At 39.1% G+C, this 27,032-nt stretch overlaps 1 protein-coding gene across 3 annotated transcripts; it reads right to left on the bottom strand.

Moving 5' to 3' along the window:
• Positions 1-6,638: 6,638 nt before the first annotated feature.
• Positions 6,639-26,434, bottom strand: LOC131248337 (uncharacterized). 3 transcript variants are annotated; one of them, XM_058248590.1, is made up of 13 exons: positions 26,287-26,434; positions 26,077-26,188; positions 25,915-26,008; positions 25,777-25,852; positions 25,546-25,629; positions 25,350-25,454; positions 11,620-11,700; positions 11,418-11,482; positions 9,724-9,793; positions 9,564-9,641; positions 8,022-8,119; positions 7,699-7,834; positions 6,639-7,029 (listed from the first exon to the last, which is right to left on the bottom strand). In XM_058248590.1, exons 1-13 carry the CDS (start codon positions 26,338-26,340, stop codon positions 6,883-6,885), a joined length of 1,200 nt encoding a protein of 399 aa, XP_058104573.1. In that variant the 5' UTR covers positions 26,341-26,434; the 3' UTR covers positions 6,639-6,882. The 3 variants fall into 3 exon arrangements, with proteins under 3 accessions (XP_058104573.1, XP_058104574.1, XP_058104575.1); XM_058248591.1 differs by having other exon boundaries at positions 25,915-25,993; positions 26,287-26,433; XM_058248592.1 differs by having other exon boundaries at positions 6,868-7,029; positions 7,676-7,834.
• Between the last annotated feature and the right edge of the window lie 598 nt (positions 26,435-27,032).

Here is a 27,032-nt window from a genome sequence, read left to right as displayed (position 1 = left end):
GAGTTATCTGATGTAAAATATATCATTTTGGGGTAGAACGAACTACTTTAGCCAACCAACCCAGCTATGCAGGGTTATGCAGCCCGGAATTGCGAAAAACCCCTAAATCGTTTCCCTGTTTTAATTTCGTTTTTACTATAAATAATAAGTTTTAGTTTGATTATAACTCTTCTTCTGTCAGGCTTTACGAGTTGTGCCCAACATGAAAAGAGCTTAGAATAATTAGGAGAACGGTTTGGTGAAGCCAAATAGGACACTTACTTTTTTGGCTGAAAACCTTGCACACTAGTAGACATCGCGACCGTCCATAAATAGTAAGTTTATTATTTATGGTAAGTCACGGATTCTAGGAGTTTGAGTTGTAGTTTGATTCTAAGTTCTTTCTCATTGCTTGGTACCCCTATTTAAAGGGTTGTGAACTCGTTTTTATTAATCAGTTAATCAATTTTGAATTTATTAAAATTTATTTCTATTTTTTGCTTTCTTTCCTTGTGGATTCGAGAAGTCTCTGTGAGGAGTCCAGAGAAGTTTTGTGGATTCAGAGTAGTTATCCTCATCACGTTTATCCCTGCATCAAGAAACCAAGGCTAATTTTAATTATCTGATTTCTTCATATGCCTTTCTAGCAGATATTCCTCCCTTTCTAGTAAATATTCCTCTACATATCAACTATTCTGTTGTGGCTTGTTTGGATACCGCAAAATAAATTATTTTTAATTTATGTTAAGCTATTAAGTTATTTTTTTCACTTAATTTAGCTTGGTAAACATGATTATAAAAGTACCTTTTATGCTTAAAGCTATTCATTTTCTTTTTTTCTTTCTTTTGTTTTTTTGTTTTTAACTTTTAACTTTTCTCTCTCGGCCTATCAAAGGAGGCCCCACATGATGGGCTATCCACATCAGATTGTCCACATCAAAGGTGGGGCCCACACAATGGATGATCCACATCTAAGGTGGCCCCCACCATGTCAACACGGGCTCACATAATGAATGGTCCACATCAAAGATAAGCCCCCTAATGATAAGTAATCCACATCTAAAATAGGCAGGTATGATGGACAACCCACTTCAAAGGTGGGGCCCACATGATGGACAATCCACATTAAAGGTGGACTCCACATGATGGTAATTAATAACGGTGGCCCCACATGATGAATAATCCACATCAAGGCGGGCCCCACATAATGGATGGTTCACATCAAAGGTCAGCCCTAATGATGAGTGGTCCATATTCAAGGTGAGCCCTACATGATGGATGACCCTCATTGGAGGTGGGTCCTACATAATGGACTGTTCAATCAAAGTTGGGCTCCACATATGGGTGGTGATATTGAAGGTGGGCCCCACATGATGGACTATAACATTGATGGTGGGCCCTCATGTGACGGATGACTAACATCAAAGGTAGGCCTTACATAATGGATGGGGCACATTAAACGTTATCCACTAATGATGTATGGCCCACGTCCAAGGTGGATCCCACATGATGGATAGCCCACATCAAAGGTGGGGCCACTCAATAAAAGATACGCATCAAAGGTTGGCCACACATGAAGGATGGTGCATGTGAGGGGCACTAAACAAACTTGAGGAATAAATACTTACCATGTTTGAAATCAAATATGCTTTTTTACTTTTTAGTTGATAAGTATATAAAATATTATTTAATGTGTCAAATGAGTTGGAACCAAAATGAGCTACTTATGGCATAAATAGCTTATCTCAAGTAACTTAAGAACCAAATGCCGTTGTAATATGAGTAGACTTTCTTTTACATTAATAAATGCCAAATTTAAATTTATGTGATAAGCCAAGGCTTTCAAAAGATTGTGTTATAAATTTCCTAAACAATTAAGATGTATCAATTAGACTGTTCAAGTGAACAAATGGAACTGGGAGCATTATAACTTATAGTGCTTCAAGAACTGAGGAGCATTTCTCATAATAGTTATAATTATAAGGAATTTTACCAAAAACTTTCTACTTCACTTTACGTGGAATTCCATAAAAGGCTCTCTATAAGCCACATCATTAATCTAAATATTTATCACTAGATTGCCTTCCGTGAGCAAAGGAGTTGATTGTTCATGTGGGCCCCACTATGACGTTTATGTGAAATTCACCTCCATCACTAGTACTTCACCACACTTTTATGCCCAAAGACCAAAACTCAGCTCCATCCATGTGATTTACATGGACCAACATGATTGGAAACAGTATACATAGTAACACTCATCCTTCAAATTGTTTTCTTTGGTGTTGCCCATTGGATTCACGGATGAGCCTACTTGATTTTTATGCCCCAACCCTAAATTTTAGTGTGTCATCTAATGGTTAGATTGGATTTCATATAATCATTATGGTTTGCCTTGTAAAAATATCAAGGGTAGATGTCACTCTTTCAATTGTTTTCCCGTGTTAGCCATTTAAATATAGGTCAACTTGATTTTTTTTGATATCTTGGGCTGAACATGGGATTACACGGAGTTGGACCTTATACATCTAGGTCAACTTGATTTTTAACCTTGGACTGAATATGGGATTACACAGGTTTGGACCTCACATACACATCTCAGTGGACCACATAAAAAATCAAGGGCTTGTGTCACTCCCTAACTTTTCCTTCGTTTTTTTCTTCTTTTTTTTTTTTTGTTAATTTGTTAAAATAATAATAATTTATAATTTTTTTTTAAAAAAAAAAAAACAAGGATTTCCTGTGATGATTAGATGTGTAATTAGGGTTGTACATTGAGTTGAACCAAGTCAAGCTGGCCTCAACTCGACTCAGCTCGGCCACTAGTTGACCTCAGCTCGAACTCAGCGTGGCTCGGTCCTCGAGCTTGACTGGCCAACTCAGCTCGATTCGGTCAACAGCTCTGGCTAGTTCAAGCCGAGTTTGAGCCAAGATTGAGCCGAGTTCCCTGTGCGGTATTTTCACAAACACCTGGACTATACCTTCAAAATTTCACTGTATGTAAAACAGCAGCAATGAGTTTTACAAGTATTTTATCAAACACCTAAGCAACATAAAAAATCGAGAAAAAAGGGGTCATTGTTTCATATACATACCTTCCTTGCCACCAGCCACACTTTGTTGAGTCATTTTATCAAACACTTGGTGAGCAACATCAATATCAAAGTAACCAAGTCACCGAACTGGCTCAATCTGAGTTCGATTCGAGCTGGGTTCGATCCGAGTCGAGTTGAGTTGGGGCTAGCTCGAACTCGGCTCGAACTCATTTTCGAGCTTAAAAAATTGGCTCGACTCGGCTCAAACTCAGTTTCCAACCGAGTTGAATCGAGCTTTTTTTAGTCCAGTCGAGCGAGCTAACCGAGCTAGCTCAACTCGTGTACACCTCCGTGTAATCCCATGACAAGAGAATTTTATGGGATGTCTTACCTTACTTATTTTATGGGGCCCACCATAATGTGTATGTGAGATCCACTCCGACCATTCAATGTGAAATCTCATATTCGGCCTAGTGCAAAAAAAAAAATTAAAAAAAAAAAAAAAAGAAAGAAAGAGAAGAAGCTTTAGGACACGGGTAAAACATCCACATTTGATTTGAACAGAGCCTACTATGACAATTATATGAAATCCAACCATTAGATGCCACATCAAATTTAGGCTGAAGCATAAAATTAGCCTATCCCTGATTCATCTGGGCCACCCCACGGATAAAATACTTAAGGGGGTGACCATTGCATTGTACATTATTTCCATTGGTGTGGTCTAAATAATGGATAGAGCTGAGGTTTGGTCCTTAGGCCTAAAAGGGTATGACACACCTGGTGGTCGGTACCGATTCCACATAAACACCAAGGTGGCGCTCACCCAAGCCACTGGCTCGCACAGCCCACCTGAGCCAAAAGGGTAGTCATTCTAATAACAAATACCTGAATCAATTCGACAGCTTATAGAAAAACCTTTTTGAAAAAAGTACAAAAGTATCAGTACACAAATTCTACCTTAAGTAGGTAGTTTTTTATAAAATTTCTGAATTTGTGAGATAGCTTATAGAAAAACCGTTTTGAAAAAGGTACTGGTATGTAAATTCTACCTTAAATAGGTAGTATTCTATAAAATTATGTAATTATAATAACAATAAAGCTTAGATGTTATTTTTATTGGCATCGCTGTTATCATTATTATTATTCATCCTCATCTTCTAAGTTTGGATAAAGCTTAAATGAAGATGATCACCAATAGTGCCAACAATAAATAAATAATTAATTAATATTATTATTATTATTATTATAAAGATGAGGAGGAGGAGGAATGATCACTGGAATAGGACGTACCAAAGCTTCACATAAAGCCATTTCCTTCCTCCAACTTGTCACATCTGTGGGACATCGGATCTTTGAAAAAGGTGGCCACATCACGATTATCACCTGCCATGAAAATCAAGGCAACCCACTTGTTCAACATAACCAAACATCGAAATAAATGGGAAGCCGATGCTATGACTCAGTGGACTCTTGCAGTCTACTCAGTGAGTCAATCAGCCTTATTTTTATACCGGATCATCAGTAATGGTGGGCCCACCTTTTTAACGGATCGGATGGATCAGATGTTTAGTTTTCTAAAAAGTTCGCATGAAAGAATGGCTATATGATAAAGTTCACAGACACTATAAATAATTCATTCAACCAATGGTGTATTTAATCAGCGGTCTCTATCATAATCATTCCAATAAACAATTTGTTCCGTCTATTTGTTAGACACTGTTATGGATTATTATTTTTTTATTAAGTCTAAAAAATTACTTCTGTTAGGCAATTATAGCCATCCAATGCATGGTTTGGAAAAGTTATGGCTATAGAAAATAAGCCAAATCAATGCCGGATTGGATCATCCCATGAGTACGATTTTCATATAGATGGCCTAAGAAATGTGTTACAGACTCAATGGACAGTTCAGATCAATTGATGGGACTGTCCATCTGATCTGATGCAATGAAGAGCACTATAAGTTTTAGGATGCAGATTGGACAGGGTCTCTGAGGAGTCATTGTGATGTATGGGTTTCATCCACACCGTCCATCCATTTGTTCATATCATTTTAGTCCGTAAGCCAAAAAAAAAAGGCAGATACAAAGCTAAGTTGACCACACAATGGGGATTAAACACTTACCGTTGAAAGCTTTTCAGGGGCCACAGAAGTTTTAGATCAAGCTGATATTTGTTTTTTCCCTTCATCCACGTCTATGTGATCTTATGAACAGGTTGGATAGCAATTAACCATCACGATGGGCCCTACGAAGCTTTCAGAGGTGAGCATGCTGGGTGTCATTATCACCACTTATTCCTGGGGTGTGGTTCACTTGAGCCTTGGATCTACCTCATTTTTCGGCTTGTGACATAACATGATATGTAAAAATGGATGGACAGTGTGGATAAAACCTATGTATTACGGTGACCCCTCAGAGGCCCTGTCCGGAGCACTGAAGCATCTCTCTCACGAATTAAAATATAATATTACATCAGGACGTATTATAATATACGATAGATTTGGATTCTTTTCAATGTCCGAAACAGTTTTATGTGATACAGCTCCCTTGGAGAGGGGTATATACCCAGAAAACCATAAGATTGAATACTTCAACCATTTGATTTAGAAAAAAAGGTTATGGTGACCGTCTATATTCAAAGCAAAAGTCCCAAAGGTATCAGTTCTGAGATAATTGAACGGTTTGGATCATTGTAAGATGACTGAGATTCAAAGGCTAACACAAGTCTTGTAGTAAGTGGTGTATGTATTCGATCAGGTATGTATGTATTATGGTCGAAAAGTCAGACGGACCAAGTCACGTGAAAAATTGAATCTGGATCAGTGATCGATCTCTCCTATCAACTGATTTTGCATACATGTGTGGCCCTCTGATGAATGAACCACGATTTTTATTTTTTTTTCTTTTTCTTTTTATTTTTTTCTTGAGCAGAGTACATCCTTGTGTGGCCCACCAAATGTAAGTCCCGGATCTTGCAAACAAAGGACGCAAATGCCATGTGGGTAGTTGAATAACCCAAAATCACGGTTGTCTCCACAGCCCACACACTGTCAACTGTCACCTCTCGTCTAATTCAATTTATATGCATCCATCATTAAAAAGACTGAAGATGCAGAAATGCATATGAAATCTGACATTCATATAACCGCCCAGGACTGATTTCCTGGACTTCCACGTGCACTGCCGATTGACTTCCACATGCATTGATTCCAATTCCTGACGACATTAATATATGAGACCTCATCCAATGCATTTGGAGGCAGGGGCATATTTTTTAGAGTGCAACTAGCAAACACGGGCATCAAGATCTAGACCGTGTATTTAATAGGTTACTCCCTTGAGTGGGCCATCAAAATAAAACCACGCTGATTGGACAATCTCATCATTTACTCTGTAGGCTTCAAATAAACACCAAAGACGGAAAAAACGAAAAGGTTAACAGCCAATGACTGGACCATATTAGATGAATGGTTCAGATTGTTCTCATGTATGCCACGTGGGAGGTAAAAATCCTAGGGCACCATAACTCTCTTGCCTCCAAGGGCACTGGATCACCTCACTATAAAATATATCGAATGGTTGGGTGTTTTTTTATCCCTTTCTTAATTCTGATGGACATCAATAAGGACAGAGATTCCGACACATACCATTAATCTAAAACAGCACAATTGTCTGTTACAGATGAGATGTTTATTTTCTAATAAGCATGATTATTCAATATAACAACAAATTACTCAGCTAAGTGCATATATATATATATATATATATATATATATAAACTCACATAGATTCCTTCTTCACCTTGTTAAGCCTAATCTTCTTTATTTTTCACAATGGATTCTGCTCCACTAATGATCTACAGCACTTCAAACATTTGGGGGTGGCCATATCTTTCCGAAAAACTCCTCTACACGCCTTGTTTGATTAACGTAGCCTTCCAGTCCAGCACCTAGAAGCTCTTCAGCTGCGGGTCCCATTGCTGATGCGAAGTTCCGTTGGTCCCACTCTACAAGCTGTATATGAAGGAAAATTAAGAGCCACTCGTCAATGCCATGAGTAATCAACACAGCCTTAAAATGATGAAGATGAGACGGAAGATGATTGGGTGAGAAATTTTGCAGATGGGATAATGAGAATTACTTAATTTTTAAGAATAAATTATAGCATGGACTCGGCTGAATTTTTCTGTAGTTTTAAGAAATCGAATTATTATAACAATAAAGTCCGCATACATAGCAAACATGTGTGATGGTCTGGTCCATCGATCTGATAGGCCATAGGCCAAATCTCATAGGAATCGGGCAAATCAGCCATCCCATTGTTCATGATTAAATGAGAATACATAAGTAAAAAGATGTCAGGGTGGGCTCCAAAAGTCTATTCCACGAAGTCTATCTCATGGTCTCCCTAATTAGATGCTTCTTTTAATTCAGGACGAGGAGAGGTCGGTGCGGGCCACATGTATTAAAAGAAGTGAAAGGAATGAGGTGCAATCTATGCCATCCCTTGTACAGTAAAATCTCAACCGCACTTTGCCACTGTTACATTTTTATGATGAATTTACCCTCTTAACCAATGTTGTGAAGAATAATTGAGGGGGCAACAATGTCCAAAACTACTGGCATCACATATGATAGAGATAAGGTAGAAGGACAGGACCAATTTAGTTGAGAGAATGCAACCTCTTCTTTGCTGAAACTGTAACCACTGGCAAAAACTGGAGACAGCCTACTGGTGAACGAGTATTTCTCATCAGGCAGGGCAACTGATTCTTTGAGCGACTGCAATATCTTCAATGGTGCAATAATGTAATCAACCCTGAGAAAGAGGAAATTGTATGAGGACAATTATTTATACAGACAACATATGCCTAATTATTGATAGGGTTGCAAACAGGCCAGGTTTTGAACTGATCAGGCTGGGCCAGTCAACGTTTTGTCTTGAAAGCCAGGCCTAGCCCATATCTGCCCTGATTACAAATCACTGAAATGTTAGAAAGAGATACCCCAGAAGGCTGAATATATCTTGCTTGTTGCGAATTGCTGCAGCCATCAGCCTTGATTTATGTCCATTTCTGTGAATGTAATTGTAGACCTTGGTTACCTGAAATTGTGTTGAACAGAAGCTTAACTTGCTCATGTCTCGGTGGTAGACTCACAAGAGTTTCAACACGAGTTCATGGGTTTGAGTACCCATTGTGGTAAAATCCAGCTGCGGTGTGAGTGGGTGTAAAAAATAAAATAAAATAAAATAACAACAACAACAATAATAAATAATGGAATCCTTGAAGATCATTTGGGCCATAGGAAAACATTATTGGGATTTCTCCCTTCGAAAGATTGAGGGGCACCAGTCTTGTGTACTCTCAACATGTCCATCCAAAAGACTGATTTGTTAGCATAAATGATGATAGTATTAGTTTTCTTAGTATGGCATATTAGCAAGCAAGAGCCCTGCAATGGCTACACAGAAGAAAAAGATTTCAAACACTACACTCCCACAAGCCAGGGGAGCAAGAGTGGTGTTCAAAACACAATAGCACAGGGACCACTATCCACACTTACCAGTTTTGGCACTTGTGAGGAGATAAGATCACACTCCCAGTTCTTCCCAGCTGGATTGTTGATCAATTTCTTTTTCTGATCATTTTTTCATAGCGTGTATGGACCACCTGCTGACTGGACTCACCCAATTTCTGGGCCAGAACACATACACAGTGGGGTCTAAAAGATGAAAAATCTGCACCATGCACAAAACATGCCAGTGGGAAGAATGGGATTCAAAATACCTCTTGCAAGTAGCCATCACAATTCTCTAGCAGCAAAAGAGAACTAGCCCAAAACAGATGCATTGTATGGAGTACATGGCACAGATAAATGACTTACAAACTCAGATTATGCTTAAGCAATACCATATTCAACATACTTCAAAGGATACAAAATAAGAATACTTGACAAGTGCGAGTTCCAAACATCGACACCAGCATGGAAATTGGCTCTAGAATTCCTATACTTGTTTATATAGATATAATGCGTGGCTGGATTAATTGACCAAGACCAAAGTTCTTCAACCAGTTTTCTAGAAAATGGGTGATTCCTGGTCCATATGCTCTAGGGTTGAGGAGAATGCTTACTTATGTATGTCTGATATTGGTAACAAAATTTATCTTCATATGATATTTACTCAGTATGCCAAAAGGCAGTTCTGTTGTGGGCCTCTAGAACCATTTTGTATTTTTGTAATTGGTTTATAGCCCCTTTCATGATTGATGAGAATCAATGCAGCTTCTCCGAACTCCGAACCACAGCACCAACAGGTGGCTTGGCACTAGAAACAAACTTCTTAAGTGTTGTGATTGACCAATGATTGGAAAATGTTCTGGAGCTCCATCAAGACACAAAAAACCTTCGCACCTAGTATCCATTTACTTTTTAAACTTGATGCACTTCTACCATGGAAAAGCATTTGCAATTTTACTTTTTCTTTTAACGGTTTAAATTCACCAGCAAGGCAACATTCAAAAAAAAATCGACAATGTGGAGCTAACCAGAGCCAATCCAGGATCTTCTCCTCTTTTACAGGCAGCTTCTATCTCGGGATCACCAGAATGATTGCGGGCCCAATCCTGCAGAAAATCTTGTATTATGATCAATGGCTCCTCAGTGAAGACCTGAAACAAACTGAATTTAATCAAAGGAGAAGGTTACCCTAATGCGGCCAACAAAAATCTGGATAACTGAAGCACCAGCTTGAGCTGCAGCTGCTGCTTGTGAAAAGCTGCACAAGCATGATGGAGATTATCAAAGAGTCACACAATAGGCATTAAAGAAGGGTCAGTCAGTCTCAAATTTTCAACAAGATGGGTGGGGAAATGTGATTGCCTTCTCTGTTACATAGGTGCGTATAGAATAACAATCTACCCAGAAACATGGATGCTAGTGGCCCAGTACTTAAAAGTGCCAACGGAAAATAAAGAACGCCCATGGGTAACTTCATCCATTTTCCAAGGGAACTTTTACAGAGGTTTGAAAAGCTACAGTCAGAAATGTTTTACTAGAATAAACTGGAAGTAACTTAAAAAACCATAATTAGACGATACCATCTCCAAACCATTTTCTCTTTTTATAGATTGGAAATTGATACATGAAAACAAGAGAAATTATATAAGCATAGGCACACTCTATTAAGAGAACTTATAAAATGAAAATGACTCTCCAGTCCAGACAAAAACTAATATTACCTTTTAACCATAACACGTTCATTAAAGTGACGTTGCAACTAGTTTCTTTCTTTTTTTTTCTTTTTCTTTTTTTGTAGTAACTCACTTGTGGTAAGGATCACAAATAATTGTTTTCTACTTTTTGTTTCCTCTAACTCCCCCACTTCCTACTGCTTATGGTAGTAGCTAAGGAATCAAAAAGATGCATGAGTGAACTTCAGACTCTTCATCTAGAAAGCTTAATAAGAACAGAAGATTTTCATATTGCTTTCTTGAATGCTTGTTTGTAAACAACCAATTTGTCACTCAGAGAGAAAAGAATAGGAGGCGTTGTTGGAATGTGGAACACTGAACGCAGAAAGAACTACACAAGTTCCCAGACAACTATTAATATCTTCTCTAAGTAACAGTTTTCCGTGGTCATATAAAGTTTCTGGTGTAAGAAGTGTAAAAGGTAACATTTATATGTACAAGTTCACGTCATTCACCAGATTGCAAATTCATCAGCCATTATCCCTTATTGGAATGTTTGTTGTTCAATGGTTCACATTCACAGTTTCAAGAAGAAAGTTAAGAATTTGAATCAAGCAAACTGCACCCAACTACACAACTCTCCGCTTTTCAAACTCTTCGTTTGAATTTTTTTAAATTTTACTGGTCTTTCTTTTTCTTTCTTTTTTTCCTTTCATCTTTCAATCATCCATTGGTGAAAAGCCACAGGATAACGAAAGTTCAATTTGAAGCTTCATATGAAGGCAAAGACACAAAGTAAGAAATTACGCTCCATACATCTAAATAAATTATCTACAGGTCAACGCTTCCAAGACAATCAGCAGAATGTTACCACTTCAGACAAAGTTCAAGCTAAATGGGGCGAGCTTTTTTTCTTTTTTTAATCCAAGACCCTGTTTGGTAGACACATAAAAATGAACTCATCTCATTTTAGTTAACAGTAATTATGTCTTAGAGATCTTCATCTCTAATACAAATCACTGTTAACACAAACTCATTATGTATTAGTGATCAAGATCTCTAATACATATTTATCGTTAACTAAAATCAGAACTCATTTTTAGATGTCTACCAAACATGGCCTAAACTTTTAACGCAATTCAATTTTTATTTTTATTTTACTTATTATGTAAGGATGAGACTCAGCATAATAGAGATACTTAGAGATACCTATAAACAAATGTCAGATGTGTCTGTATGCCTTCAGACTCAAGCAACCTCGAAGCCTCTATCCCCTGAATGGAAGAACAAGAAGTAATATCATGTAGACAGATCAAAAACCAGACCTGTGTAAACTGTTCCTCTTGTTTTCAAATACAAGAAAAATTAGGAAAATAAACAGCTCAAACATCTCCAGTCCCTTGTATCTTACTTGCCAAGTTGAAGGAATTTTGAACAGTAGACGCTCTGGAGGGACCTCTCTTTCATTGTACAACTTCAGCAGATCATGTACCTAAAAAATTGTAGGATACAGTACATCCAATCAAAATAATGCATCAGAGATTGGATCAGTTATGTTGAGTCTCCCTCTCTTTCTTTCTTTTTCCCTTTTTTTTTTTAAAAAAAAAACTTTTTCTATTGGATGAATCAAATGACTGGTATCACAGCGTTCTAAATTACTCTAAATAAATATACAAATCCATCTTGAGCCATTTCCTGATATTGTTCATAGTTCTTAATATTATATCCAGATTCAACACATAACATGTTCCTCTTATGCCTACGTAATCAAGATTATTCTCATACAATATTTTGCACAGAACAAGACCGTTAAAAGTGCTGCCAAGCTGACTCTCCAAAAACAGTTGAGCTTAGCCAGCCCACCAAACTCATTGGCCAACATGCATTAGGACATGTAAATAGACAAAACCAGGGACCCATGATATACACATGTAGTAGAAATATGCACACAGCAGAAGATACTTTCATCAAATGATAAGACATGCATGCATTGACTCAGTGATAATTGACCCAAGAAAAACTCAATTTGGCCTCCAAAAGTGAAGGGGTTTAGTTGCCTAAAATAATGAATGAAACAGGCAAAAAGTGCACTTTGAGTATCCAAGGCTGAAACATCTTCACTGGAGCATGATAAGTCTCCCAAGTCTTATGCATATCTAGATTAAGCATGCATCTAGTATCATTGGTGAGACTCTTATCAACATTGGCCTCAATATTGCCAATTTGCTAGTGTTGCAATTTTTATAGAGGGTGTTCAGCAAAGCATGGGCATATACACCACTGGCTCTGCAGGTGACATAATTCTCCAACTCCATGTGGGCCACTCATAAGGGTTGATTTCATGTTATGAACGAGGACTCTGAATCACCCAACACTCCTCAGTCTCACCATTGGCAAATGATTACGAGTCGCAAGTTGTAAAAACATGTGTTTATATACTGAGGGGCATTCAATAGTTGTGGCATCCAGGTGTAGTGTTACCACGTGACAACAGACAACAGTTGGACATTCCAGGACTAGGCATGATACCCCCCCAAAGAAAGGTTGATGGATGGATTACATTTTGAAGTAGTTTCTTATTATATGTATTCATCCGTTTCTTACTGTATGGAAGTGTCCCCATGCTCAGTCTTTTCAGACATAACTGGGTTGGACAGTTGAGGAGATTCAACACTTGGTAACAATGCCAGGTGTGCCTCCCCTTTGCATTCGAATAGGATAAATTTGGCGTGCTAAACTAAATCTGGCAATCTCAGCGTGGAGATTGCGTAGTGCTTGAGGTCAACAACTTTGGAATTATGTCTGATATCAGAGCTAAAGGGTCTGGTAAATTGTGAACACCATAGGCTTGAAAAAAAAAGGACTTTTTTCTTCAAATTATATTGAAAATGGAAGTTAGGACATAGGAGCAGTACAAAGTCAAGAATTTTTATAACTGGTGACTTCTTATCAAAGGCTTACTCATACAAGATGAATACGAGACCTCCCAGTCTAAAACCAATTTGATGCAGGATAATTAACTACTTGCTCCAAAAGCTCGAACTAATAGAGCATAGCGAATTAATCCCTTTATCTCATAACCCTGGCCCCACATCGCACGGGTTAGGACCTTGGCTCCCCCCCACACATCACATGGCTTCCGCCTGACACGAGCCACCCGCCTCTTACAGGCCGCCCACCCCAAGTGTGCATCCCACAGGCAACCCCACTCAAGCCCGATGTGAAAATGCCCCTGCATTAATTACCCTCGGTGAGTAGAGGTGTACATGAACTGAGCTAGCTCAATTAGCTTGCTCAACTCGACTCAAAAAAGCTCGATTCGACTCGATTCGAAGCTGAGTTTGAGCTGAGTCGAGCTAATTTTTTAGCTCGAAAATGAGTTCGAGCTGGCCTCAGCTCAACTCTGACTCGGATCGAACCCAACTCGAATCGAACTCGGATCAAACCAGTTCGGTGACTCAGTTACTTTGATATTGATGTTGCTCACCAAGTGTTTGATGAAATGACTCAAAGAAGTGTGGTTGGTGGCAAGGAAGGTATGTATATGAAACAAATACCCTTTTTTATTGATTTTTATGTTGCTTAGAAGGTGTTTGATAAAATACTTGTAAAACCACAGCTGTTGTTTTTTCATACGTTGAGATTTTGAAGGTGCAGTCCATATGTTTGTGAAAATGTTGCACAAGCGAACTCGGCTCAAACTGGCCGAGCCGATCTGGCTAGTCAGGCTCGAGGACCGAGCCGAGCCGAGTTCGAGCTAGGGTTAGCTAGTGGCCAAGCCAAGTCGAGCTGAGGCCAACTCGACTCGGTGTACACCCCTACCGATGAGAAGTTTCAAACACGAGACATCCCGCTCTAATATCAATTTGGTGCAAGACAATCAACCACTTTCTCTAAAAGCTCGAACTGATAGAGCATGGTTGTAATACTCCGTTTCTTTTAAACAGTGGGTTCCAGTGTTACCTGGGTTCCAGTGTTACCTTTGGTGTGGCCCACCTGAGCTATGGATGGCCCTCATTTTTTGGCACATGCCCTAACTTTGATGGGCAAAACTAATGAACGGTGTGGATTTATCATGTGATTCCTGTGGGGCCCATTCTCTATAAAAAAAAAAAAAATCAAATCACAAAGTGACGTGCGTCCATGAAACGAATTCTCCTCCACAACTCTCTCTCTCTTTCCCACTTCTCCGCAGTAAAGTTGCAGATGTGAACCCATCCACCATGCATGCCATCATCATGGTGGGGCCCACTCCTCAATCTAAACCGTCCATTAAACCCGGACCCTCGATTAACCTTAGTCCTTGAAATCTTTTGCCAAAAAAAAATTTTACATGCCTCACCTTGAAGCTTGATTTGAATTAAATTCTTTTAGCACTACAACCTGTGGAACCTGATTAATGGCTTGATTTCTCTCAGCCATTATGGTGGGCCCTACCTCACTACCCACTCCTCACGGTTACCACAACTGAAAGCGGAAATCTGACTTGTGCACAAAGTCACGATCTCACATTCCTTCCTCTCTCAGACTCCTTCCTGTACAAATCTCACCTCTTACAATCGTAGAGACTTTCATCTTTGATACCAGCTCGCGCACTCACTAATTCACAGCCATTGAAAAGCCTACCATTGAGATTCTTTTACGTAGCTGCACCTTCTAACTTCAGAATCAACCAACAAAATCAATCTGAAGCTTCAATCTGTGGAGTCCACAAGCTTTATACGGCCCCATTACGATTTGTAGCAGACTTGGTTATCCAAAGAATAATTCTACGGAAATTCATATATATATCACGATGTTTTATCATCACAACAGGTAGGTGATCATTCCCTATTGAAAAATTAATAAGTAATTGCCTTATATAATCTAGACATTGAGATATTCTTTATTTGACTGAACCAATGCAAATATTTTTTTTTTTCCATTTAATATTATCTAATGGTGATAATGAATATTCATTATGTGAACATAGACACTATATCTGTCATATTTTCTTGTAAGTTGGATGCATTTTATGTGAATTATTTTTAATGCAATGATTCTTATGGGTGCTCTGCCCAGGGTCATTCCCAAAAGGATCAGCACAGGTGCTCTGCCCTGGGTGATTCCCTAAAAGGATCAGTACACACGAGTGCACTGCCCTGGGCTTTTGTCCCTAAAAGGTTATACCGGTACTTTGCCGAGGGTCATACCCTGAAAGGATCAACACCGGTGCTCTGTCGTGAGTCATCCCCTAAAAGGATCAGCACACATGAATGTTTTGCCCACTCCAAATCTTAGTATTTTTAGAAAAGTTATGTTATACAATTTATTCATTTCATATTCATGAATGTCAAATTGTCAAATTAGTAATTATGATTTTACATCCAATGTTCACCTTATTTGATTAATATGTTGAGGTTAAATTTGGTAATATTTGTGAGGCTTTCAACTCGGGATTGATGTGATCCTATTGAGTTGTCAACTCATTATGTTTCAACTGTTTTAGGTTATGAATATTTCGAAGATGCAGGGTACTACTATTAGTAGTGGAGCATTGAATGTGGTTGGATGCACGTGGCATGTCATTCTTCATAGGATCAATTTTATTTTATTTTAGAACTATGAATGTAGTAATGTTTGACTTGATTTTCTTTTTTCAAGTTAAATAATTATGCATCGATGTAGTAACAGATTATGTAATTAGTTATCTTAACATGTGTTTGGATTTTAAAATTGTGGGCTATGGTGGGAGAAAATGAAATGCATATGTAATTGTCATACTTTATTTATATTTATTTTTTTAAGTCGCGGGTCTGGAATTCGGGTCCTGGACACCCTATTCGGATATCCAAATTTTGAGGCGTGACAAAGTTGGCATCAAAGCCAGGTTGATCTTAAACATTGGACCTAAAATAAAGATTTAGCTTTAAGTCTTCCTAAATGGCCTTAACTAGGAGATGAGAAATTTAGAATACATACGTATGACATTTTAATCTATTGTGATATAATACTTAGATCCCATTTGTATGTTAACATACAAAATCAAATCTGGACGTTAGGAATTTTCTGAGAATTTTTTTAACTATTTCTTAGGTTAGGTAGCAATAATCAATATAAAATGTCTGACTTTGAAAAATCATAACTATTTAAGTAAAACTCCGATTGAGGTGATTCAAAAATTCAATTGAAGCTTAATAAGTATAATTTTATAGAAAAATAGATAAAAATTAAAAATACTGACCCTTGATGTATGTATTTGAGGTTAAGAAAAACCTATCCAGAAATCATTCAAATCTGGACAGTGTGTACTCTCTAAAATTTTAAAACTTTTATAAGCTTCAAAATATTATAAAATTTTACAGGGCTACAGTAGACTTATAGATATATCTATGTAAAAAATTTCAAGTTAAAATAACGTCTAGAAATATCAAAAATATCAATTAGAATAACACCCTTATGACCAGAAATTTCTGCACAGTTCTAAACTACATCTTAGTTCAACTTCTCTTAGATCTTCATGTATGCCTACATTGAACCATCTAATTTCTTATAATCATAAAATTATTCAGTAAAATTTATAATTCCCTTTATTTATCCTAGGCTATGACGGATCAGAGTATGAACCTCGGGGCCGCATCGGAGACTCAAGTACCCGTTGCAGCTAGGCAAGGAGCAATTATTGACAAGATCCTCCAAGCGATGGAAGGATTTGCCTCATTTATGGGAACACAAGTACTTATAACTCAATCTCAGGAGCAGACTCAAGTGACACTTGTAGCCTCTGAAGGGACGGGGTCCTTATTGGAAAAGTTTAAGAGGCAGAGACCGCCCACGTTTAAAGGTGGGCTTGACCCAAGTGAAGCTAAGGGTTGGAAAAGGCAGATGGAGAAAATTTTCTCAGCTATGAGATGCAACGAGCAACAAAAGGCTAAATTAGCAATATATATGTGGGAAGGAGAAGCCGATCATTGGTGGGAATCTACGACCAGGGAGAACTCGAGAATAGAAAGGTGAGCATGGGACCAATTCTGCATAAAGTTTGAGGATAAATATTTTCTAGCTTATGTGTGTGCTCAAAAGGTTACAGAATTCATGAAATTAGAACAAGGAGATATGACGGTGCGTCAATATTATGCAAAGTTTACAGAGTTGGCACGATTTGCGACATTTCTCATATCGGATGAGCTTCGTAAATCATAGAAGTTTGTTGAAGGACCGAAACCTTCTATTCGTACTTGACTGACGCCATTTCTTATTAAAATATATGCAGAAGCATTGGAACGCGCCAATGCAATAGAAAAGGACTTTGATGAGTATTGGAAAAACCGTGAGCCAAGGAAGGACATGAGGAGTGGAGCCAGGACCACGCCCCATACATCTCTCACACGACATGAAGCAACTAAGCGACAGAAGATGATGCCAAGATCAATACCCAGGCATGCCACTATGCAACTTTCAACGCAATTCACTGGGAATTGCCATAACTGTGGAAATGTGGGTCATCCTGCCCGCCATTGTCTTCTACCACCTCGTCATCAATATCCAGGGAATCAAAGACCACCACAATCGTTTTACAGGCCGCCTCTTCATTATGCACCGTCTACTTCGTATCAACGACTTTCGCCACCCCCTCAGATGATTCAGCCGGTTGCGAGACCATCATAACCTTATCCTCAGAGGCCTGCACAGCTACATCCACGATCCCAGCAACCTGGACCCCCTCGAGCTTATTCGAGACCACCTCAACAATCGCAACAACAGGTTAAGCCTCCCCAATATCAGCAATTGAGGCCAGAAAGTCAGGCGCCCCGACCTCAAGCTCAAAGACGTGTTTACGCTCTATCATCATTCACAAATGATTCAGCCCAACTTAAGGAGTATGCACCTCAGGAGTATGAGGATCCAAATCGAACCTATGATGATCCAACGCCACCTCAAGATAATGCTGCACAAATGTATGAGACTACTACTTCTACTTATGAGGACCCAGCACAACCTGCAGATATCACTCCTCAACATGGTGCTAAAGCTACTACTGACGTGGTGGAAGGTACTATCTTGGCTTACACCCCTCTTGCCAGAGCATTATTCGATTCAGGAGCTACACATTCATTTATATCTTATTTCTTCGTATGCTCAGTTGGTATATCACCCGTACAATTAGATAAGAAAATTATCGTAGCAACCCCACTCGGTAAGTCCATGAATTTAGAACAAATATGTGAAGGATGCCCCATCATAATTGAAAATGAAATACTACCAACAAATCTCATAATTATGCCTATGAGGGAATATGATGTCATCTTAGGAATGGATTGGTTGTCCTAGTATCGTACCAAGATTGTTTCAGGAAGACGATTACGCTGAGCATAGAAGGACGATCTCCACTGAAATTTTGTGGGATACGAAGAAGGAAAACGCCGATTGGGTTGTCGACTATTATGGGAATCGAACAATCAAAAGAAGGGATTGAACAAATATCCATGGTTAGGGAGTTTCCAGAAGTTTTTCAGGACATTTCAAGGTTACCTCCAAAGAGAGATGTGGACTTCAGTATCGACCTAATGCCCAGAACTGCACCCATCTCTAGAGCACCTTATCGCATGGCTCCTGTAAAATTAAAAAAATTAAAGGATCAGATCCAACAGTTGTTAGATCAGGGTTTCATTAGAGCCAGCACGTCGCCATGGGGAGCACCGGTCTTATTTGTAAGGAAGAAGGATGGAACTATGACATTATGTATCGATTATCGTCAGTTAAATAAAGTAACAATCAAAAACAAATATCCTCTTCCTAGGATTGATGATTTATTTGACCAGCTTAAAGGAGCAAGGTTCTTTTCTAAAATAAATTTGAGGTCAGGTTACCATCAGTTGAGAATAAAGGACGAAGACGTACACAAGACAGCTTTTAGGACTCGTTATGGGCACTATGAGTTCTTGGTAATGCCATTTGGATTGACAAATGCTCCAGCGATATTTATGGATCTTATGAATCGGATATTCAAACTTTATTTAGATCGATTCGTTATTATATTCATCGATGATATTCTTATATACTCCAAGACTCATGAGGAGCATGAGGAACATCTCAGGACCGCTCTATAAACGTTAAAGGAAAATCAATTGTATGCCAAGTTATTAAAATGTGACTTCTGGAAGCATGAATTAAAATTCTTGGGGCATGTGGTGTCAAAGAAAGGGATATCTGTGGACTCAGCTAAAATTGAAGCAATATTAGAATGGAAGCAGCCCTCGAATGTGTCAGAAGTGCAAAGTTTTCTCGGCCTTGCTGGTTACTATCGAAGATTTATAGAAGGATTCTCCAATATATCAAGACCCCTAACTAATCTAAGTAAGAAGAATATGAACTTTAAGTGGGATCAAGATTGTGAGCAGGCATTTACCGAATTGAAGAAGCGGTTAACATCAACTCCAGTTCTGGCATTACCTACTGAAGGAGAAAGATTTGTCGTTTATACCGATGCGTCATATTAGGGATTAGGTTGTGTTCTTATGCAAGGAGGCAAAGCTATCGCATTCGTATCACGGCAGTTAAAGACTCACGAGCGAAATTACCCGACGCATGATCTGGAGTTAGCAGCAGTGGTTTTTGCTTTGAAATTTTGGAGGCACTACCTGTATGGAGAACAATTCGACTTATTCAGACCATAAGAGTTTAAAGTATCTCTTTAATCAGAATGAATTGAAAATGCGTAAGAGAAGATGAATGGAATTTTTGAAGGACTACCATTTCGATATTTCATATCACTCAGGAAAAGCAAATGTTGTGGTCGATGCCCTAAGCAGAAAGACACGAAGACTTGTGGCCAGCCTAATGATCAAAGGGTGGGAGATGCTAAATGTCATCAAGGATTTCGATCTGCAACTCCAACTTGAAGAACCTCAGGCACATCTAAGTAACCTAGTAGCATAGCCTGCCCTGGTGTGTAATTTTTATTTTTTATTTTCTTAAGTTGAATAGCTAAATTTAGTTTTTTTTTTTTTTAATCTTTAGAATTGAGAATAGATCATGACAGACTTTTCTCTTAGATTCGGCGTATTCTAGAAGCTCAAAAGGAAGACGTTTGGCGACAAGAAAAAGGAGCAAAAAAAATAGGAAAGCAGAATGCAGAATGGCAAATTGGCACTGATGAAGGGATTAGGTTTCGTGGAAGGCTATATGTTCCAAACGAACCTAATTTGAAGCAAGAGATTTTGGATGAGGCTCATAGATCACGATTCACCATCCATCTAAGGGAGAATAAAATGTACCACGATGTTAAGCGCCAATACTGGTGGAACAACATGAAGCGGGAAATCGCCGAGTACGTATCTAAATGTGCGACATGTCAACAAGTGAAGACAGACCATCGAAGACCACCAGAACTCTTGCAGTCGTTACCGGTCCCCAAGTGGAAATGGGGGCATATATCCATGGATTTCGTAGTTGGATTTCCAAAGACAGGTCGACACCATGAACTGTATGGGTGATCGTGGATAGGTTAACCAAATCCGCACACTTCATCCCGATAAAGATTTCTGCATCTGCAGTGGAGTTGAGTAAAATTTATATCAAAGAGATCGTCCAACTTCATGGTACTCCAGTATCCATCGTCTCCGACCGAGATCACAAGTTTAAATCACGGTTTTGGGTAAGTCTATAGGAAGCTTTAGAAACTACTCTCGATTGTAGCACAGCATTTCACCGGCAGAATCATGGACAAACAGAAAGGACAAACCAGATTTTAGAAGATATGTTACGTAGCTGCATTCTCGACTTCAAGGGCAATTAGGACGATCATCTGCCGTTGGTGGAATTCGCATATAATAATAGCTACCAAGTCAGCATTGGTATGGCACCATTTGAAGCTTTATACGGAAGACTCTGCAGATCACCAAGCTGCTAGACCGATGTAGGAGAAAAGACATTGTTGGGACTAGAACTTATTCAAGAGACCTCCAAGAAGATTGATATCATTCGAGAACGTATGCGCGCCGCCCAGAGTCGCCAGAAGAGCTATGCAGATAATCGACACAGAGACTTAGAATTTTATGTAGAAGATCATGTGTTCATAAAAGTCTCCCCAATGAAAGTTGTTATGCGTTTTGGAAAGAAAGGGAAGCTCGCACCACGTTTTATAGGACCCTTCGAGATCCTACAAAGAGTAGGAGTTATAGCATACAAGCTGGCCCTGCCGCCTCAGTTATCCAATATCCACAATGTATTTCACGTCTCCATGCTTCGAAAGTACAAGCCGGACGATTCTCATGTCATCGAATGGGAGCCACTAGAGATTCAAGAAAATGTCACATATGAAGAGCAACCTGTGCACATTTTCGATCGTAAGGAACAAGTACTTCGGATGAAGGTTATACCACTTGTGAAGGTACAGTGGAGTCATCACAGTGAGGAAGAAGCATCATGGGAGTGAGAACAAGAAATTCGAGAAAAGTATCCTAACCTCTTTTAGGTATATAAATTTCAAGGACAAAATTTTGTTAAGGTGAATAGAATGTAATACTCCGTTTCTTTTAAATGGTGGGTTCTAGTGTTGCCTTTGGTGTGGCCCACCTAAGCTATGGATGGCCCTCATTTTTTGGCACATGCCCTAACTTTGATGGGCAAAACTAATGAACGGTGTGGATTTATCATGTGATTCCTGTGGGGCCCATTCTCTTTAAAAAAAAAAAATCAAATCACAGAGTGACGTGCGTCCATGAAACGAATTCTCCTCCACAACACTCTCTCTCTCTCTCTCTTTCCCACTTCTCCGCGGTACGGTTGCGGATGTAAACCCATCCACCATGCATGCCATCATCATGGTGGGACCCACTCCTCAATCTAAACCGTTCATTAAACCTAGACCCTCAATTAACCTTAGTCCTTGAAATCTTTTGCCAAAAAAATATTTTACGTGCCTCACCTTGAAGCTTGATTTGAATTAAATTCTTTTAGCACTACAACCTGTGGAACCTGATTAATGGCCTGATTTCTCTTAGCCATTATGATGGGCCCTACCTCACTACCCACTCCTCACGGTTACCACAACTGAAAGCGGAAATCTGACTTGTGCACAAAGTCACGATCTCACATTCCTTCCTCTCTCAGACTCCTTCCTGTACAAATCTCACCTCTTACAATCGTAGAGATTTTCATCTTTGATACCAGCTCGCGCACTCACTAATTCACAGCCATTGAAAAGCCTACCATTGAGATTCTTTTACGTAGTTGCACCTTCTAACTTTAGAATCAACCAACAAAATCAATCTGAAGCTTCAATCTGTGGAGCCTACAAGCTTTATACGGCCCCATTACGATTTGTAGCAGACTTGGTTATCCAAAGAATAATTCTACGGAAATTCACATATATATCAAGGTGTTTTATCATCACAACAGGTAGGTGATCATTCCCTATTGAAAAATTCATAAGTAATTGCCTTATATAATCTAGACATTGAGATATTCTTTATTTGACTGAACCAATACAGATATTATTTTTTTTCCATTTAATATTATCTAGTGGTGATAATGAATATTCATTATGTGAACATAGACACTATATCTATCATATTTCCTTGTAAGTTAGATGCATTTTATTTGAATTATTTTTAATGCAATGATTCTTATGGGTGCTCTGCCCAGGGTCATTCTCAAAAGGAACAGCACGAGTGCTCTGCCCTGGGTGATTCCCTAAAAGGATCAGTACACACAGGTGCACTGCCCTGGGCTTTTGTCCCTAAAAAGTTATACCGGTGCTCCGCCGAGGGTCATACCCTGAAAGGATCAACACCGATGCTCTGCCGTGGGTCATCCCCTAAAAGGATCAGCACACATGAGTATTTTGCCCACTCCAAATCTTAGTATTTTTAGAAAAGTTATGTTAAACAATTTATTCATTTCATATTCATGAATGTCAAATTAGTAATTATGATTTTACATCCAATGTTCGCCTTATTTGATTAATCTGTTAAGGTTAAATTTGGTGATATTTGTGAGGCTTTCAACTCGGGATTGATGTGATCCTATTGAGTTGTCAACTCATTATGTTCCAACCGTTTCAGGTTATGAATATTTCGAAGATACAGGGTACTACTATTAGTAGTGGAGCATTGAATGTGGTTAGATGCATGTGGCATGTCATTCTTCATAAGATCAATTTTATTTTATTTTAGAACCATGAATGTAGTAATGTTTGACTTGATTTTCTTACTTCAATTTAAGTTAAATAATTATGTATCGATGTAGTAACAGATTATGTAATTAGTTATCTTAACATGTGTTTGGATTTTAAAATTGTGGGCTATAGTGGGAGAAAATAAAATGCATATGTAATTGTTATACTTTATTTATATTTTTTTTTTTTTAAGTCACGGGTCTGGAATTCGGGTCATGGACACCCTATTCAGGTACCCGAATTTTGGGGCCTGAAAGGTGAATCAATTCCTTTATCTCATAGCCTAGGCCCCATATCACATGGGTAGGACCTACCCGAACCCCCATCGTGGGCCCCATATCAGATGGGTACTACCTCACATGAGCCGCCCACCCCAAGTGTGTCCCCGCATCCCACAGGCTACCTCACTTGAGCCCGGTGTGAAAATGCCCCTGCATTAAGTAGGCTTCATCCCTATTTAAAAAGGGTAAAAATTAGTTGACCTATTAACTAAATCATCTTTATTGACCATTTTTTACCTGTGACACACAAAGTACATGCTAGTGTGCGCACTGCATAGCACATAGTAGTTGTGTAAATAAAATATGCAGCCGTCTCAGCAATGAAGAAAAAGAATACAGCATTCCCAAATTGACTAGGTCAACACTTAACATTTATGAATATAAATTTTGCAAACAGATTTTTATACATATAGTCCCTTCGGTTTGAGGCATTGAACACTGGATATAAACTCTTGAGTTCCCAATATGTATGTCGAATTTTTCTATCCACGAAATTATCTATCCTTCTTTCATATAAACCCTTCTTCGTTTGACATCTGCCCAATCCAATAACTCACCCATGGTTTTAAGACTTGGACGTGTCAGGCATGATCTCTCTCTCTCTCTCTCTCTCTCTCTCTCTCTCTCTCTCTCTAAATGCCATGTGCCAGCCGTTCATTGGATAATTGATAAGCAAGCTGTGTGGGATCAACCACACTGTTTGTGTGACATTCATTCTCTCCCCATCCCAAGGTCATGTTAGGACATGAGCCCAAAAATGAGGCAAATCCAAAACTCAAAAGTTAGCACCAAAGGAAACTATGGGATGGAAAAGCCCACCATTGAAAGCTTCCCAAGGCCCCTCATGGTGTTTATATGCCATCTAACCCATTCATAATGTCATCCCCACAAGGATGAGCAGAACACAAATATTAGCCTGATCCAAAACTTATGTAGGCCTGAATTAGGTTTCAACGGTGGGCATTCAATCCCACTGTTTCTTGTGGTGCGGCCCACTTGAGTAGTTAATCTGCCAGATTTTTTAGCCCACATCCTAACATGAGCTGCCACAACGAATGGACGGAGTGGACATAACACAGACATCCTGCTAGGCCCACCGAGCTTTTCGTTACATGCACTGTTGCGCTCCCTGCATAAATGGAGAGATAGGGGCAACTCAGCCAGACTCATCCGCATTGGACCTGACTTGTCCAGGTCGACTTGACTCAGGACTGAACAAATTGGTCCAAGTTGCCAAGTCAATTAACCACAGATAAACCTTATCCATCAGCCAGTTTAAAAAAGGAAATCACTACTGTGTATGGTAAGCAAGACATGTGTCATAAATTGATTCCATTAATAAGACAGATATCCTTATTACAAAATTAAGGGAGCTCTTCTAATATTTGACCACCTTGGATTATTGAAGTGAATTTCTATATGAAAGGGAAACAACCAAATTGCAACTATCTTCATTAGTATGGATCCAAATTGCAGTTTGTTTACTTTCAAGTTGGACTTGAAAGCAAGATATTTGCAATGAAAGATCATTTCCCCTCCATTGAACTAATTATTGCAATTCAATAGTACATCCAAATGCAACCTTAAGTTTCAATGACTGCCATCATATGCAACTCAACAGTATGGAACTTCACCTACTAAGCGACCTATTCACAAAAGTCAAGATAGCTACACAACTAGAAAATCTACTTGCAGCGGTACCTTCCGAAGGATGCCATTTGTATCATAAGCCAAACGAGCATCCACTTCAGTCGACACCCGACCAGGGACTAACTGTGCCAGGTCGGCTCCAACATTTGCTAAAGCCTGTAAAGTGCAAACTCCCGAGTATTCAAAAGTAACCCAACCAAGCAAATCCTATACAGATTAAGCACAATGCAATGCGGAGAAGGCATACCTTATCAAAGAAACAAGACAGCCGAATGCTAGAATCCTGTTCAGCACAGCACTCTCCATCCGCAAGAGCAGTTTCAATAGCACTCTAAACCATAAATATCCGCCATTTTCACCATCAAATTCACAAAAGTAAAAAAGAAAACATTGGATTCTACAAATCTTCCCGCTTCATCCACTGATTCCACATACAAAACCAATTCAGCAAGAATTTAGATTTGTTACCGGCACTGACCTTGAATTTCGTATCTGGAAGGCTGCAGATTCCTAGAAGAAGAGAAGAGCTGACGGTGGCAGCTTTCGGTGGAAACCTACATTTCACATCAATTTCATAAACAATGCAACGACCATAATAACGAATTGAATGAAATACCTTTCGAAATCGTCGAAGATGACAGTATCAGGAACAATCTCACTGAATCTTGATACGGCATCTAGTTCAGTACTTACATCTGGCATTTCAGACGCTAAATCAGGAAGAAAATCCTTAGTATCAAAGCCACGAGGATCGAGACAGATCAGAGTGAAAAGGTACCTGTTTCGAGAGAAGATGCATTGCCGGCCGAAGCTCGGATTTTAGGAAACGATCTTTGGAATCTGATGAGGGAATTCGGTGAGGATTGAACGGAAAGCCAGCATCTTCCGTCCTGATAGAGATTTTAAAAAAGGAAAAGCGAGAGTGAGATTCTGATGGGACAGAGATGGAATTTACAGGAAAGCGGAGGAGAAATGGAGGAAATAAGACCTCAAGGAATGGAGTGAAGAGAGCGGAGGTGGAAGGTGTAAGTGAGACTAACATTGGGGTTTTTGGATGAGGGTCTGGAAGATGCTTCCGATTTATAAGAGCGAAGAGCCGAGGATGACAACACAGGACAGAGTCTTTTTAATACGTGGGTTTTCAGTTTGATAAGTGGGGCCCATGTTTCGGTAATCCAGGCCATTGGTCTTTTAAGTATCATCATAGATGGGCCATCTACATGAAAATATATCCCGGATATTGCAGTTTCTCTCGGCGGTTGAGGAATTATTTTCATTTGAATGTGGACTGGTTGATGTATGTCTGCTATTAACCGTCTATTTGTTGGCCTAAGTATAAAGGGCTACGATTATCGTATCGAGGATATTTTTGGGGCATGTCCTATCCACAGCGTTGTGCAAAAGACTAGTGTCTCAGATCATAGAACCATTTCCCCATTTGTGGGAATTTGAAAATCCGAGTTATTGTATTGTACCGTACATTGATCACCGGATGGGAGCGGATTAGGTGCGGCCCCGGCCTCACGAAAGACGGTACGGCCCTTAACGTGGGACCCACTTTGATGTATTTTTTCTATATCTACACTGTTCATCCGTTTTGAAAGATCATTTTAGTGGATGATCCTAAAAATGAAGCACATCCAAATCTCATGTGGATCATACTATAGGAAACAGTGGTGATTGAGTGCCGCACCATTACAAACTTCCTACAGTCTAGCTTTATGTTTCCTTAAT

The sequence above is a fragment of the Magnolia sinica genome, chromosome 6 (genome assembly GCF_029962835.1).
Source record: "Magnolia sinica isolate HGM2019 chromosome 6, MsV1, whole genome shotgun sequence".
NCBI lineage: Eukaryota > Viridiplantae > Streptophyta > Magnoliopsida > Magnoliales > Magnoliaceae > Magnolia > Magnolia sinica.
Note: the sequence above shows the minus strand (reverse complement) of the source record. Positions and strands in the feature narration are given on the sequence as shown.

What these genes read in the sequence shown, in the direction of transcription:
- LOC131248337 (XM_058248590.1), bottom strand. Translation starts at nt 26,340, where the DNA reads ATGTTAGTCTCACTTACACCTTCCACCTCCGCTCTCTTCACTCCATTC. An exon ending in TGTCTTGTTTCTTTGATAAG is followed by an intron (nt 25,455 to 25,545) that starts GTATGCCTTCTC and finishes TGCACTTTACAG; the next exon opens with GCTTTAGCAAATGTTGGAGC. An exon ending in CAAATGGCATCCTTCGGAAG is followed by an intron (nt 11,701 to 25,349) that starts GTACCGCTGCAA and finishes ACAATTTTTTAG; the next exon opens with GTACATGATCTGCTGAAGTT.